The 15,896-nt window shown below is 48.9% G+C and overlaps 1 protein-coding gene across 6 annotated transcripts in view; it reads right to left on the minus strand.

The window, feature by feature from the left end:
* Window positions 1-15,896, minus strand: part of SMYD3 (SET and MYND domain containing 3) — a 520,781-nt gene that overhangs the window by 114,841 nt on the left and 390,044 nt on the right. The window contains exon 1 of one of the 6 annotated variants that reach the window (XM_059677626.1): window positions 13,023-13,275. The exons of 4 other annotated variants lie outside the window; for them this stretch is intronic. In XM_059677626.1, coding sequence (XP_059533609.1) covers window positions 13,023-13,154 — 132 coding nt within the window. In that variant the 5' untranslated portion in view covers window positions 13,155-13,275. Of the gene's footprint in view, window positions 1-2,606; window positions 2,773-13,022; window positions 13,276-15,896 lie in introns of those variants that run through there. One more of the 6 variants, XM_059677627.1, reaches the window with a different exon arrangement.

Consider the following 15,896-nt stretch of genomic DNA (forward strand, 5'->3'; position numbering starts at 1 on the left):
GGAAAAGAAATGAGTAAAATCGACACATCTGAGTGCACCGGACAGGATGACTTTTGAAAAAGTTAAAACAAATGAATGCAGGTAAAATCTGAGTCCAAAGGGAAATCGGTATAGACTTAGGAAATGCAACCAGCCGCCCTGTGGTGGACACGGTGCTCACGGATTTAACGCTTGCGTATCTGACTATGCCTGATGCCAAAGGCAGATGATGTGCAATCAGATGCAATTTTATCGAGAAGACATTGGAATCCTCTGTGCTGTAAGGATGGTGTCCACAGGAAAAGGTCCATTAAGAAATGGCTGTGATTCACAGCCTTTGGCTCTTTGCCATGAGGGCAGAAACTTGGGTCAAGTAGCAAAATATGTTTTTCTGCTTGAAAATGATCCTGACATGAAAACCAACTAATAGTGTTGGTGACAGAAGTGAATCAGTCTAAAGAGTAGCCAGAAATTCGCTTCATCAATTAATTCAATCCTGAATTTATAGAAGCATTACAAATCTGGATTACTTGGCTTTTTAAACTATATTTTACATTTTTCAGAGCGAGAGGGAAAGGGGTAATTATATGTTATATGGCATGTTTACATTTGGAAATGTGTAACTGTCTTGGGAGATATCCCTAACAATGCCAAAGACCCTCCTGTGAGGTATTTAGCTCTTTAAAATGGCAAAATAAAAAATATATACACTGCCCCCCTCCAAAATCAACTCAGTCTGTTGAAATTCTATCAGATATCTTTGAAAATCACTGAGGGAAGGCAGAATAAGATAAGGTTGAAATGTCTGTAAGTATCTATCTATATATATAAAAGCTTAATATGCAAAAATGTCCCTTTGGGAGTCTGACCAGGAGACCGGCAGTTAGATCGCTTGCTATGACGTGATGACCAGCAGGGGGCGGTGTGGAATGAAGGAAGGCCCTGGCTGGCAGCCAGAAGGCCCTGATCAGCCCTGATTGCCAGCCAGGCCTAGGGGCCCTACTTGTGCACAAATTTCATGCACCGGACCTCTAGTCTGAAAATAATTGAAGATAATCAGAAAACAGGGTTCATTGCCTCCTGAGTCGTTCAGGCACTAAACAGCGATGCTTCTCTCATTACCCTCTCCGCAGAGCTGTACATCTCATTCTGCTGATGACACCACCAAGTCAACCCTCATCTAGAAACATACTTTCAACCAGACAATTTTCTTAAGTTTCCCACTTTCCCCACATTCTCTGGCTAAGAGAAGCTATCTGGGTTGTCACTTCAATTTTAAAGGAAATGAGCCTTTAGACAATGCAGTTTATATCTTCAGCATTTTAGACCTAAATTTCCTTCTCACCCTCTCACTGGACAGTATCATCTTACATAAGACACAAAATTAGACACACAGCTGTAGACAGGCGAAGGAAGGACACACAAACACGTCTCTAATGAGCTCTCACACTGGCCCCTCAAACACAGGCACCATCCTTCTCTCCTACCTGTATTTCTAGAAGAGTTTATGTCCGTAATGGAAAATGTCAATGCTGCCATATAATTCCAGTGCCCCCCCTCCAGCTCTGAACAGTGCCCAGATGTTAGGAGGCATGGCCCACTGCAGGGTTCTTGCCGGAGTCCATTCATTGTCTTCACTACCTGAGTTTAGACAGAGCCCCCCAAAAGCTAGTAGCCTTTGAAGTCCTAGCAAAGGTCAGAACTGTGCACCACCCAGTTAATCTAGGAACCACCCAGTTAATTTAGGTAATAATAGTTGAAGCATCCCCCACTTAGTTCACTTAATTCCTTAGATACTTATGTAGATCCTTGTTGATTATTGTTAATCAGATACTCCCGGAAATCTATTGATGAGCTAATCAGATACTTTGTCTATTCCTGGAAATTGTCTGCTGATCTGTGTGTCATTGAAACCTCCTTACCCTAAGGGCTACTCCAGATCGATAAAAGATTGGAGCAGCCTGAGCATGGAGTTGCCGCCTGGTCCCCCAATATTGCAAAATTATCTCGTGTCTTTTTCTCTCATTTGTTGTGCGGCTCCTCTTTCAGATACCGAACCCTACTCCATGCAGAACGTGGAGGGAGTCTTACTCGACAGTTCTCACGCTGTGCTCTCAGGAACCCTTGGAGCCAAGGATAGAGGGGGTAACATTGGGAGAGGTCCCGTGTCTCCTAAACCCACTGTGCTATAATCATACTTATGAGAATGTTAGCTCCACAAAAGGATTTCTGTTTTGTTCACAGATATAACCCCAGGCTTAAAACAGGGCAGAGAGTGGGTAAGGTGCTTAGTAAAAACTGATTGAATGGCCAAACAGAAGAACGGATGAACTGTATGTTTACGACGGCTCGGGGCTGCCCTGGCTGACCTTCCAGCAGCCTCCGGGGGGGTGGGACAATGCTTATCCTCACTTTACAGAGGATGCCACGGAGCAGCTGGCTTCTGAGTCTCCCTCCTGAACACCGCGTGCCAGGGCACAGCTCCCGTCCCACACGGCCAGCAGCTCCTTCTCACCTGCTCTGCATGTGAGACTGCCCGGCACTTGACTAAGGAGGTGCTGCTGGGAGAGGAAGAAAGTGGCTGAAAGCCACTGACTTCACGGTGAGACCCAGCTAACAAATCTCACTTCTTGCTCCGCGTTTCCCACTGGCCTTGGGGCCTTCAGCAAGTGGCTTACTTTCTCCCTGCTTCCGGTCTTCGCCTCACTTTACCACTAATCTTGCGAGGTGACTGTACACGGGAAACGGTGGAGAACCTGATGCTGTCGGAGCGAGGGGCAGGGCCCGCTGGTCGCTCCGCTCCGAAAGCGCCCTGCCTCTGTGACTGCGGCCCTTGTGCAGGGCTGGCCACGTGTTATTTCATTCCTGAACAGCCTCCGCGATGGAACAAGCCATACGGCCTCCAGTTCAGCTGCCAGGCAGCCCGGCCAAGCTCCCATCAACATGTCAAGCAGAGGAGGGGAGGGGCGGGGAGGCAGAGCCTCACGGGGGCGGTGCTGAGCAGTGAAGAGAAAACAGGGACACAACTTCTCGGGCCAAGGTTTGACCCCAACAGCTGCAAAGCCCATCATCCCTGTGCTTCACTGTTGCTCGAAACATCCATAGAGGAGAAGCCACACCAGCCTTAATACATGATAATGCCTCTCCTGGGCTTACCAGTGGTATAATATTTTAAATATGTGACAAACCCAAACGCTACGGTTTCAGATCTTGTCAGAAATTGGGATTTTACTTGAAGCATGAAAGAGCTGAGGGGAGTTTCTCCAGCAAGAGCTGAGGGACCCAGAAACCCCGCTCGCCGTGGCTGCTGCTGGCAGCGTGTTCGGGAAAATGAGAATGTCCAAAGCCCTGTTTTAAAAACAGGATTAGACTCCTGGCGGCCAGGCCAGCAGGTCAGGAGTTTAGAAGTGGCCACTCCATCCTTCCAACCACTGAGAAGCTGGACACACGGAAAAAGCAACAGTTCTTCTTTGACCCATCCGAGAAGTGAGGTCCCAGAACAGATGGTGCCAAGGCCAGAGAGGAAGACACAGAATCAGAACCCAGGCAGCAGACCCCACGAGCTGACTCCTCCCCAGGAGGCAGTGCCGGGTGCCGGGGGAGGAAACCTCAACTGCAACTGATGCGTCCTTGGAGACTCCGTGTGCACAAGTCTGAGGGTTAAAAATTCCAGGGGACCCGGTCATAGGGGCCCCACACTTCTGTGAGCTTTACCTCCAAGAGCTCTCCCAGACCCTCGCAGTCAATATGGAGAAAGATCCTCTGTGCTTCCAACAGGAACCATTTCAAAAAATGCCCCAGAACTCTCTTCTTCATCACAAGGCCGGGCCCAGGAGAAACCATTCCACCAGAGCCGGTCCTGCTGGGTTTCAGCAGAACCTAACTGGCCCGAGGGAAGGGAGATGCCAGGCCCAGCCCCCCTCAGCCATCCTGTCCCCCTGAGGGGGAGTGGACTGAGCGCAGTGAAGGCAGCAGCCAGGGCGCCTGCTCCCAGAAGCCTGAGCCTCCTGGTGGGACTACAGGCCTCCAGCCCTCAGACCTCACCGCTGTGTCATCAAAAGCCTCTTTACAGCAGTTCCTTTCCCCACGACAGCATGCTCACCTTTCCACACAACACAAGACAGACTAAAAGGCAGGAGACAGTTTGAACAGACTGAACAAAACCAATGAGAGTCAGACATGGCAGCAACGTTGGAATTATCAGACAAGGGATTTAAAAATACCAATTAATATACTAAGGGCTTTAATAAAAAAATAGAGAACATAAGGAAAGGATGTGTAATGTAAGGCGCGAGATAAAAATTTTAAGAAAGAATCAAACAGGAATGATACAGACGGAAAGGAATTGAAGAATGCCTTTGATGGCTCATTAGCAGACCTGGCATAAATAAGGAAAGAAAAATTACCTGACCCTGAGGATATTACAACTGAAACTTCCAAGATGGAAAAACAAAAAGAAAAAAAGAGTTTTAAAAAAAACAGAACAGAATATCCAAGAACGTTGGGATAACTATAGAAGTGTATCGTACGTATAATTGGAATGTCAGGGGGAAATGAACGAGAGAAAGAAGCAGAAACAATATTTGAAGGAATAATGACTGAGAATTTCCCCCAAATTAGTATCAGACCCAAACCACAGCTCTAGGGAACTCAGAGAACATTAAGCAGAATAAATGCCCCAAAGAGCCCTCCACCACCAAAAACTATAGCTAGAAATATCAGATATGAATTTCAGAAAATCAAAGATAAACTAAGAATCTTGAACAAAGCCAGGGGAGTGGGGGAACCTTACCTATAGAGAAAGGATGAGAATTACACCCACCTTCTCCTCCCAGACCACGCGAACAGAAAGAAAGAGAGAAAACACTGTGAAGTTGAAGGAGAAAGTGCCAATCTAGAACTCTGTACCCTATGAAACTGCTCTTCAGAAGTGAAGGAGAAATAATTTTTTTTTCAGAAAAACAAAACAAAAAAAATGGTGAGTTTGTTGCCAGTACACTTGTTAAAATAAGTTCCTCAAAGGAAAGGGAAATGATATAAGTCAGAAATTTGTATCAACATGAAGAATGAACATCGGAGAAGGAACAAGTAAAGATAAAAGAAAAACTGTATTTTTCCTATTTTATTTCATCTAAGAAACAAAAGTTTCTTCAAAATAAAAATAGCAACAATTTATGAAATAATAAATGCTTATATATAAGTGAAATGAATGAGCAATTATACAATGGGCAGGATGGAGAAATTAGAATTATTATGTTACTATAAGGTACTCACACTACCAATGAAGTGGTATAGAACTATTTTGAAAGTGGACTTGAATCGGTTGTCAGTGTATACTGCAAAGTCTAGGGTACCCACACAAAAAAAGAGTTTAAAAAAGTGTAATTAATATGCTAAGGAAATGGAATCATGTGAAATGCAGCTTTATCCATAACTGCCCAAACCTGGAAGCAACCACGATGCCCCTCAGTAGGCGGATGGATCCGTGAGCTGTGGTACACCCAGACAAGTATTCAGTGCTAAACACGGATGAGCTACATCAAGCCGTGAACAGACATGGTGGAAGCTTAAATGCATAGTCTCTACTCCGTGAAGAGGCGAATGGGAAAGGCTACCTACTGCATGACTCCAGCAATCTAACATTCTAGCCAAGGCAAAATGATGGAGACAGTAGAACGTCGGTGATTGGGAGGGGTGAGCAGGGAGGGAAGGCTGACTAGGCAGAGCACGGGGGATGCTCCGCCAGTGCAACTACTCTGTACGATGCAGATGGTGGACACGGGTCATCGTACATCTGTCCAAACCCACAGAACACACACAGCCAACAGGGGACCCTAGCGATGTGTCAGTGCAGGTTCGCTGACGTAACAAATGGACGACTGTGGGGCGGATGTCTGTGCTGAGGGAGGCTGTGCTCTGTGGGGACGAGGTATGTGGGAACTCTCGGTGCTTTCCATACAATTGTGCTGTGAACCTAAAACTGCTCTAAGAAAATAAAGTTTATTAGTTTTAAACAAAGATGATTTTCAGGAGCATGTTAAACCAAACTTTGATAACCACTTTTCTCCTGTCTTCTTCATCATGATTATTTTTCTGCATTATTTGGCTATTTCTAGCATGAAAATAACATATACATGTTAAATCAAGTGTGAGAAACAGAGGGGAAAAAAGAGAAATAAATCGCTAAGAGTTCTCCAACAGGAATTAAAATTATAATGTACTAAAGGCCTGGTGCATGAAATTTGTGCACTCGGCGGGGGGGTCCCTCAGCCTGGCCTGCGCCCTCTCACAGTTCGGGAGCCCCCAGGGGATGTTCAACTGATGGCTTAGTCCTGCTCCCCGTGTGGAGTGGGCCCAAGCCGGCAGTCAGACATGCTTAGCGCTGTCGCCGCTGTGCTCACCAGCCATGAGCCCAGCTTCTGGCTGAGTGACACTCACCCTACCCTGTGGGAGCACACTGACCACCAGGGGGCAGCTCCTGCGTTGAGTGTCTGTCCCCTGGTGGTTAGTGTACGTCATCGCGACTGATTGGGCTGCCGTTTGGTTGATTTGCATATTAGCCTTTTTATTATATAGGATTTCCTTCCAGCATTTTTTCGAGGCACAGATTTCCTTTTAAAGTCCATTCTAATCAATAGAGAGTATAAACCTGGCTGGTAAAGATCTGGCCCTTGGAGAGACAGACTTTCGGAAAATCTCGTGCCTCTTTCCTCCCCACCCTCAACCTCTGCTGTGCCTGAGGTCAGGGTCCTCGCTCCAGAACCCGCAACTGAAGAGGAGGGAGCACCACCTGGTTGTAGGGTGTGGAGGGGAGGATCTTGCACAGTCTTTCAAACACTCCTCTCTTTCAAGCTCCCCACATCAACCCATCCCCCTCGGTACCTGGCTTCCTTCATTTCTGAGTCCTCCCCGAGTTCCACAGGCAATGAGCTTGCTTCTCATTAACCGCCACTGCTTGGGCACTTGGCTCTCACTTAGCTCTACCCTGTCCATGCAGCCTCAGAACTCCAATGGCTCAGTCCTTCAATGGCTAAGGTTAAAGACTCCTGACCTCATCAAAAATAGAATCTGGCCCAGCTGAGTGGCTCAGTGGTTGATCCAGTGGTTGATCATCAACCTATGAACCAGGAGGTCAAGGTTTGATTCCTGGTCAGGGCTCAATCCCAGTGGGGGGAGGGGGGGGGTTGCAGCAAGCAACTGAGCAATGTTTTTTTTCTTTCATCACTGATGTTTCTCTCTCTCTCCCTTTCCTTCTCCCTTCCTCTCTGAAATCAATAAAAATACAATTTTTTAAAAAGTAGGATCCGTGTATCTATTTCTCATTCTCTCTGTCATTGTAGAGTGATGGGCGATTTATGAGAAAGAAAGAGGCTGAAAGGTCTTTCCCACCCTGTAATTCTTATCCTTCCATGCTATTCTAGGACTATATTATCTGTATTATTACAGCTTTTCATGTCTTGCACTGTCTAGGGATATACACATTTCAAATATGACTGAATGCTTCTGAAAGACTTTTCTGTCTGGTTTTCATATTATGAGCAAGTTATTAGATACAATGAAATGCAAAGAAGTTCGGGATTCCAAACACCATTTTCACGTGCGGAGCTCCGTCCGTCAGTTCCTGACAAAGCCAGGCACGGAACTGGCGATCAGTGCCTGTGAGGGAGTAGGAACAGGCGGCTGGGAGAGGCCACCGCGGGGGTCACTGAGGCACCAGCGCTGACCCTGGAAGTCTGTTGTCTGAGAAGCGAGGAAGCGGTCTGGGCCCACTTCTGGGGTCTGTACCTCCTGTGACGTGTATCAGGCCATAAAAAAGGAAGCGTCTGTAACACAGGCCAGCTCATCCCCAGGGCTCCTGGCCGGCCTGCTTAGTGCGACACAGACTTCCCGGGGCCCTCGGGGCGGGAGCCTCGTGACTCAAGAGTTTCTTGTTCATTGAAGCACCAGGGATCAAAGGCCTACACAGAAGGGCAATGGAAGAGCATTAAATGCAAAGTAAACGCATCATTCCTGAAAAATTCCGTTTGTGACTCATTGGCCCAAGTAGCCCTGGGAGAAGCCAGGTTTCGGTGGAATGGCTGGGATAAAGCAGCAGGCAGGAGTGGCAGGAACTCGCGTTTTTGGGGTTCCACTAATGACTCCCTACTTCTAGGGAATCTTTAATTTTTGAGCATTTACTTAGTGGCTTAAGGGCGTTCCTTAACTTCCCCAAACCTTGCCTCCTTGACTAGTACAGTGCAGCACTCACTCACAGCTCTGAGGAAGAGCTGGACAAAGTTAATGGCTCCTGAAGCAAATGATTGAAAACCTAGATTTCTCCAATGATGCTATTTGTCCCTCAGTTTCTCTCACGCTACTCCCATCTACACGCTGCTGTCGGTGCAATCTCAGAACGCAGCTCTGGGCCCTTCCCCTTTCCCTCCCAAAGTGGCCTCCTGGGCTCAGAGGCTCCTGGCCTGGGCTCCCAGTCTCTTCATGATGCTCCCAGGTCTCCTCACTCCCTAAGCCTGCGACTTCCTCGCCTCTGTCCCTTCCCCCAGCTGTCTTCCCACTGAGATGTCCTTTTTAAACACTTTATTTTGCATATGTTTTTATTGATTTCAGAGAGAGGAAAGGAGAGGGAGAGAGAGAAACATCAAGAGAGAGAAACATGGATCAATGGGCTGCCTCCTGCATGCCCCCTACTGGGGATCAAGCCCACCCACAGGTGAACTCCTGGTGCGTGCGAAGATGCTCAACCAACTGAGCCACACCCAGCGGGCTCCTCAGATGCCCTTTATCAGACACCTGAAATGGCAAACATCCTTTAAAGTCCAAACACCATTTTTAAGGAGGAACAGTTGGAACTTTTCAACAAATTGATTCTGAATTTGCATCACATTGAAAAGGAACACTATCCAAAGCAGAGGGTTGAAGAAGCTCAAGGCCCCATCACTTTTGTTACCAAGATGCATTGTATAAACCAACCGCTGGGAGGCAAAGGCGGAGGGCACGGGCTTTGAAGTCAAATGCTTGTGGGTTTACGTATTGGCTCTGATTTCGGTTAATCCTAGGACAGGGGTGGGCAAACCTTTTGATTCGAGGGCCACAATGGGTTCTTAAACTGGACCGGAGGGCCGGGACAAAAGCATGGATGGAGTGTTTGTGTGAACTAATACATGTTAACACTGCTGCTGGTGAAGGAGCGGAGGGGAGAGCAAGAGAACCCTCCGCTCTTTCGGCTCCGCCGGCCGGATAGAACAGCCGAACGGGCCGGATCCGGCCCGTGGGCCGTAGTTTGCCCACGGCTGTCCTAGGACCCTGCTCAAGTTATTCAGCCTTTCTGAAACTGAGTTGCTCTGCTATGAGCAGATATAATGACACCCATGTCACTGTGTAGATGTGGACACAAAACACACGTGACCTATGTTTGATCAATAATCCTGGGCTGCCCATGGGTTCCTCTTCCTTAGGTGTGTCCCTTGCTCTTGCCCTTCAGGAATGGAGGGTGAGTTCCAAGGACTGGCGAAACTTGCTTCCACAGGCCGCTGAGGGACTGTCCCCTCTCCCCATCCCTGATCACAGAGCAGCTGACAAGATTCTGCATCATAAACCTGTGAGGTTTCCAGACTGGAGGGATTGCTACCATGTCCTGAGAACGCAACCTCCAAAACATGTGTAATTCCGATTGTTTTCTCTGTTAATTGTGTATTGCCCAGATAAAACTATTTAAACGAATGTATTTTCTCAAAAAGGTAAGTAGTAAGTACTTGTGAATTCTCTTTAAGTCAGAAGGGGAGGTAAAATAAAAATAACTGTTAGAACCCGGCTGGTGTGGCTCAGTGGTTGAGTGTTGATCTATGAACCAGGAGGTCATGGTTCGATTCCTAGTCAGGGCACATGCCCAGGGTTGCAGGCTCCATCCCCAGGAGGGGGCGTGCAGGAGGCAGCCAGTTGATGTTTCTCTCTCAAATCAATGTTTCTCTCTCTTCCTCTCCCTAAAATAAATAAAAACATATTAAAAAAACACACAACTCTGCTAGATTACTTATTTAAACTAGGAAACTGATGAATTTCTTGGATGAATTAAAATTAACATAGGGTCACTATGCGAATTCATCACAATAATGAGTTAATGACCAATCAGTGGATGAAACAACAATTTTTCGCCCGTATTAACGGGATCATCATCCTATATAATAAAAGCCTAATATGCTAAGTATCTGATTGACTGGTCGGCTGTTCAACCAATCAAAGCATAATATGCTAACGATATGCTAAGGCCGCTCAACCACTCACTACGACATACATTGACCACCAGGGGGCAGACTCTCTGACCGGTAGGTTAGCTTGCTGCTGGGGTCCAGCCAATCAGGACTGAGTGAGAAGGGTCAGACATGCCCAGGAGCCCTCCTGCGGTCCCTCCCCAGCTGGCCAACCTCCCGCATCCCTCCCCGGCCCCGATCATGCACCAGTGGTGTCCCTCGGCCTGGCCTGCGCCCTCTCACAATCCAGGACTCCTCAGGGGATGTCAGAGAGCCGGTTTCAGCCTGATCCCGCAGGCCAGGCCGAGGGACCCACTGGTGCATGAATTTGTGGTGCACCGGCCTCTCGTTAACAGTATAATGACCGAAGCCACTTCCTCCAACAACAGCAAGGACGGTAACTTCTGCCAGAACTTCCAGCGCACACGTGTCCAGGTTCCGCCAAGGACTCTGCTGCAGGGGAAACACGAAGCCAAGCTCTGCCGGATCGGCCGAGCCTCTCAGCCAGGGTGTCTGCCTGACCCTGGTTTCTGTGCTGAATGTGCATCCTGTCATAAATCAGTCAGCGCGAACCCAGAATCACACTCCATTCATTTATGTCACAGCACAGAACCCGGCAAGGGCAGGGGGTTTGAGGAAATCCAAACCCTGAGAAGGAAAAAGGGCAGGAGAACGCATTCCTCTGCTGGAGTAAACGGTGTCCATCAACTGCACAGAAATCCCTGAACGAGCACCTACAGCATCGCTGTGTGGGTTGCTGTTGTTTTTAAATCCTCACCCGAGGATCATTTTTCCATTGGTCTTTAGAGAGAGTGGAAGGGAGGGTGGGGAGCAGAGAGAGGGGGGAGAGGAGAAACATCGATGTGAGAGAGACACAGCGATTGGTTATGCTTACACCCACCCCAACTGGGGCAGGGCCAGAACCTGCAACCCAGGTATGTGCCCTTGAACGGGAATCAAACCCAAGACACGTAGTTACGCAGACTGATGCTCTCACCACTGAGCAACCAGTCATGGCACTTTGTGTGGTTTAAAGTTCAGACTGCATTAAGGAAAGAGCAGGTGACTTGCCTTTTTGTCACACCACTAGGTCTTCCTTCCTTCGGAAAGCTATTAGCAGTAATGGGAGATTTTATTACCTTTCAAAGTGTATGTAAGAGTCAAGTGTCTCTAAAAAGCATTATTTTGTTGGCATTTATCATAACGTCTATTAAAACAACATATATGAATGTCAGTGTTTCATTTGAATACCTTGTTGCACCTCAAATGGCTACTGTAGTTTCCGTTTACAGGATCTATTAACAGAACGCACACTCAGTCGGATTAGAAGGCGTTATTCCTCCCGTCACACAGCCATGAGGAAGCAGAGCCCAGCACAAGCCCAGGCCGTCTTGCCCCCGGGGTTCGGGCTCCTCATTACCAACCATTCATGCCCATCACCCAGCCGTGCTCAGCAAAGCCGGTTCCGTGAACAGCGGAGTGAACTCTTATAAATCTGAACATCCAGAGAAATCGGTACCTTCCATGTCCCTTAGCCTTCCTGGCTCTACTCCTCACCTCGGGCGCGTTCCCTCTCCTGTACTAATTCATGGGCTCCTCCAGGGCAAGAACCACGTTTTACCCGCTGCCGTGTCTCTCGTGGTGTCCAACGTAATGTAGGTGCTCAAAAAACACTGCCCATTGTGTGCTGGCGTTGAAGTTTGCAGTAAAAGTCCATGAAGTGGTCCAATAAAAAATAAGTGCAAGGGGTCCCCACGTATCATGTTAATCACTTACAGAGCTGGTTTAATCCCACAGGCATTCTGTGTGTTTCCAAATGCTGGCGTCTCATGGAGTGTAGTGTTCTACACTCATGGAGGGAGCGGAGGCGGAACTATCTCAGAAGCTTTGTCGCTGTCTGCCTGAAATCCCCCGAGCGGGCACTAAGTGTCGTCTAGCACTGCCGACCTTGGCTGGCCCGAGAGCCGCTGTGAGGAAAGTCGGAGCCGCCTTACTCTCCAAGAGTCTTATTTCTCATCAGACTGCCCTCTGCCCAGGCGTCCCAGTCTCCCCTCTCCTCTCATCACCTCCCCCTCTGCTAAACCGCATTCCAGCGCCAGGGCTGGGAGTCCTTCCCACCGCATCACTGCAACCTCCAACGCCCCTCCTGGAAACACCTGGGAGAGGGCCTAGCACTGCGGGCGGGACGGCCTCATCTGAGCGTCCATCCCCTCCCCACAGGCAGCATCTGAAGCGCGAGACGCCTGTAATAACTAGAGAGGCCCTTTATGGACTGTGGGCTTCTGCTCCATGAGAAGGTGGAAGCGTCTCAGTGGAAAGAACGGACACAGCTTCCTGCTGAAGGGAGCCCAGGTGACGGGAGCCCTGTCCCTCCCCCCTCCCTCCGCTGCCCCCGGGATGCCTGGCGTTATCGGGTCAGGCTACAGCCGCGGCACCTCAGGCATGTTTTGGAAATAACATTTTATTGATATGCAGCCCTGCCATTCAGTTATATATTGTCTATGGCTGCTTTTGGGCTCAAGGACAGATTCAAAGGCCAGAAGGGACGGAAAGCCTAGGGTATTACCTATCTGGTCTTTTACAGAAAAGTCAGGCACCATCACACGGCCACGCAGCACCACCTTGCAGCAGGAGCCGTCGGCTCCCACTCCACAGAGACCTGTGAATCCGCTAGAGGTTCGAACAGTGCAGCTGGGGTCGAGGGGGCCAGGGAGGAAAGGCGTCTATTATGGGCTCAATGACGTCATCAGAAAAGCTAAGTGAAGTTCCGAACCTACTGTACCTCAGAATGTGACCTACCTGGAAACAGGTCCTTGGGGATGTGATTAGAGGGGATGAGGTCACACTGGAGTAGGGGGGGCCCTGACCCAGCAGGACCGGGATGCTCTCAAGAAGGATGCAGAGGGGGAGGCACAGACTGGAGTGATGCATCTAGGAGCCAAGGACCCGAGGGCTGGCTGTCACCCTGAGCAAGAGAGGGTGGGGCAGCCCCTCCCTCAGCCCCACAGGAGGAGCGAACTGCAGACACCCTGCCTCAGCCTTCCCTTCTCCGCCGTGAAGGGACAGACACAGTGGTTGTTTCAGCCTCCCATTCAGAAGCACTTTGTGACAACAACGCCAGGAAACTGAGTGTCCAAATTCCGGTTTCTGGAAGCACCCGTGTGGCCAAACAATACATCTGTGGGCTGGACTCAGGCCCTGGCAGCCCGTCTGCCGCTCATTTCTGTGCTCACGACTCAGGGGCAGTCACGTTTTTGTTGAAAATCAAAAATGCTGTTACAAAACTTTTGATTTTAATTTTTGGACCAAAAAAAAAAAATACAACCTCCCGGACATCACACATCAGCATGTGCACCTCCTAAGAGCAGAAGGACCTCCCGGAGCCGGCAGCTAGAGGACGGTCCCACAGGCAGGCTGCTGGGTTGGCACGCCAGCCCCGCCGCTCACAGCTGTGGGCTGGGGCTCATGTGCCTCGGTTTCCTCATCATAAAGGGGAGTGGTGATGTGCCTTGCCTCTCAGATGAGTGGACAGGGCACGCTGGGAAGCCTTCTGAATTAGAGGAGGAAGAACTCGGCCACCAGCAATGAGGTCTCTATCCTAGGCTGTGTCATGTGATTGCATCTGACTGTGTACTGCTTTCTACTTGCTGTGCTGTGAGCTCCTGCAGGGCAGGGCCTGGTCTGGGCTGCTTTCCCTCCCTGCAGACATGTGATGGGCAGGCGGGCAGGAATGCACTGCGTCTGTTTGCCTCCTGTGACCGTCCGGCATGAGCAGAAGGCGCACAGAGTCCATGGAAGTCTCCCTGCCGAGGGCGCACTCTGCGCTGGACTGATCCGCTCGACCCAGCGGGAAGGGCAGCAGGCACGAAACACTTCATTCCAAGTTCAGGGGTTAGGCCCGAGTTTTCCTGTTTCCTTTCTGCTTCACACACACACACACACACACACACACACACACACACACGCGACATGTAGAACAAATCAGGGTGATACAGTTAGAAGATGGGTTCTACAGTCACTGCCTGGGTGTGTGCCCTGCTAAGGATTCTGGGAAAATCCATCAAACAATCCCAAGGACACGGCAAGCGCAGCAGCCAGTGACTCGGCTCTAACCAGCAAACGTGAGCAACGCACTTGGCTGCCCGCTGTGGGCTGGAGGGCGCCTCTCAACCTGGAAACAATCCCAGTCCAGGCCGCGAGCCACACGATCCCTGGCATGTGCTGGTCAAACTACAGCCCATGCTACATTAGCCACCTGTTTTGTAAATAAAGTTTTATTGATGCTCAGCCCTGCCCATTCAATTACATATTGTCTGTGACTGCTTTGTGCTCAAGGGCAGAGTAGAATAGTTATAGCAAAGCCCAGAAAGCCTAGAATACTTACCATCTGGTCCCTTACAGAAAAGTTGGCCAACCCTTCACTGGAACCATCGCAGCTCTGAGAGGACAGCAGCCTTGCCTGGCTGCTCAGCCCTCTGTCTCTGACACCTAGAACACCTGGCCGGCAGCAGGTGCTCCATAGACCTTGGGGTACAGACTGGCTATGCAGCCAAATACCTGTCCAGGTTCCATGACAGGCGGGACCAAAGCACACACATGCTAGTGGGACGCCCACCGGGCCAGGCCGCTGTCCAGAAGCTCCGCCCCCTCTGAGAGGCCAACCCATGAACATACTGGTGCTGCCATTAATGTCCTTGGTTGACTAACTCCCCAGGGGCCCTCTGTGAGCACCAGGCTGGATGGACAACCAGGACATAATCAGTATAAGAATTCAGTAATGCTGGGCTGTCAGGACAGATTAAACCCAGCTAAGAAGACCCCTTGTAACTCCCTTTTCGATGTATATACGTTTACGTTAGAAATGTTTTAAGGGAATAAACACTTGCAGAGAGGTTCCAATTTAAGGGTTTCCTTACACAGCTGAACCCAAAAACAGCTGTCAGAAGGCAAACATTTCTAAACACAAATGCTCAAGGTACTGAGCAAGAGAAAAGATCTTCAGATCTGAGAGAAAACCCCAATCCATCCTGCCATAACAAAAGCAAAGCGAGAAACAGGAAAGCCAGACGTTGCTGCGAAAGATCCTTCAGCGTGAATATTAAAAGCATGTGCACATTCTGGCTCCAACAGCATTGTTTATGGTTAGATTTAAAGTATGAAAGGGCCCTTCAACTTGGAAAATGATCACATGGAACTTGCTGCATGAAGAAAGAATCCAATATTAGTTTTCTTCCTCTTTTCCCCTCCCAGTCAGAGGACGATGCTGCCATGCAGGTCTTCCTGGGTTTGGCAGGAGACTCCCCGAGGCCTCCCTCAAGTCTGGTTTTGGGCACAAAAATCGTAGCTGGGACCTGGGCATTGTGGTGCCCTCCTTATGTGAGGTCTCAGAGCTGGGCCTTCCCTACATAGTCCAGGCATATTGCTCATTCACATTTTGGGGGAAATACCAAATGACCATCTTTAAAGGCAGTGGGTTTTAATTATAGTTATGATAAGATCATATTTAGATTTAAATAAAAGTGGCATTTATTGTCCCAGTTTCTGATCAAATATGAAACAATCAAAATGTCAGTCTGAGGCTGACCCAAGATAACAGTGAAAGGATTATTTATAAATGAAATACACTATCAAAGAAACCTCAATATAACAAGTTTTTAAGTTAATTAATTCCCC

Source organism: Myotis daubentonii, chromosome 20 (assembly GCF_963259705.1).
Source record: "Myotis daubentonii chromosome 20, mMyoDau2.1, whole genome shotgun sequence".
NCBI lineage: Eukaryota > Metazoa > Chordata > Mammalia > Chiroptera > Vespertilionidae > Myotis > Myotis daubentonii.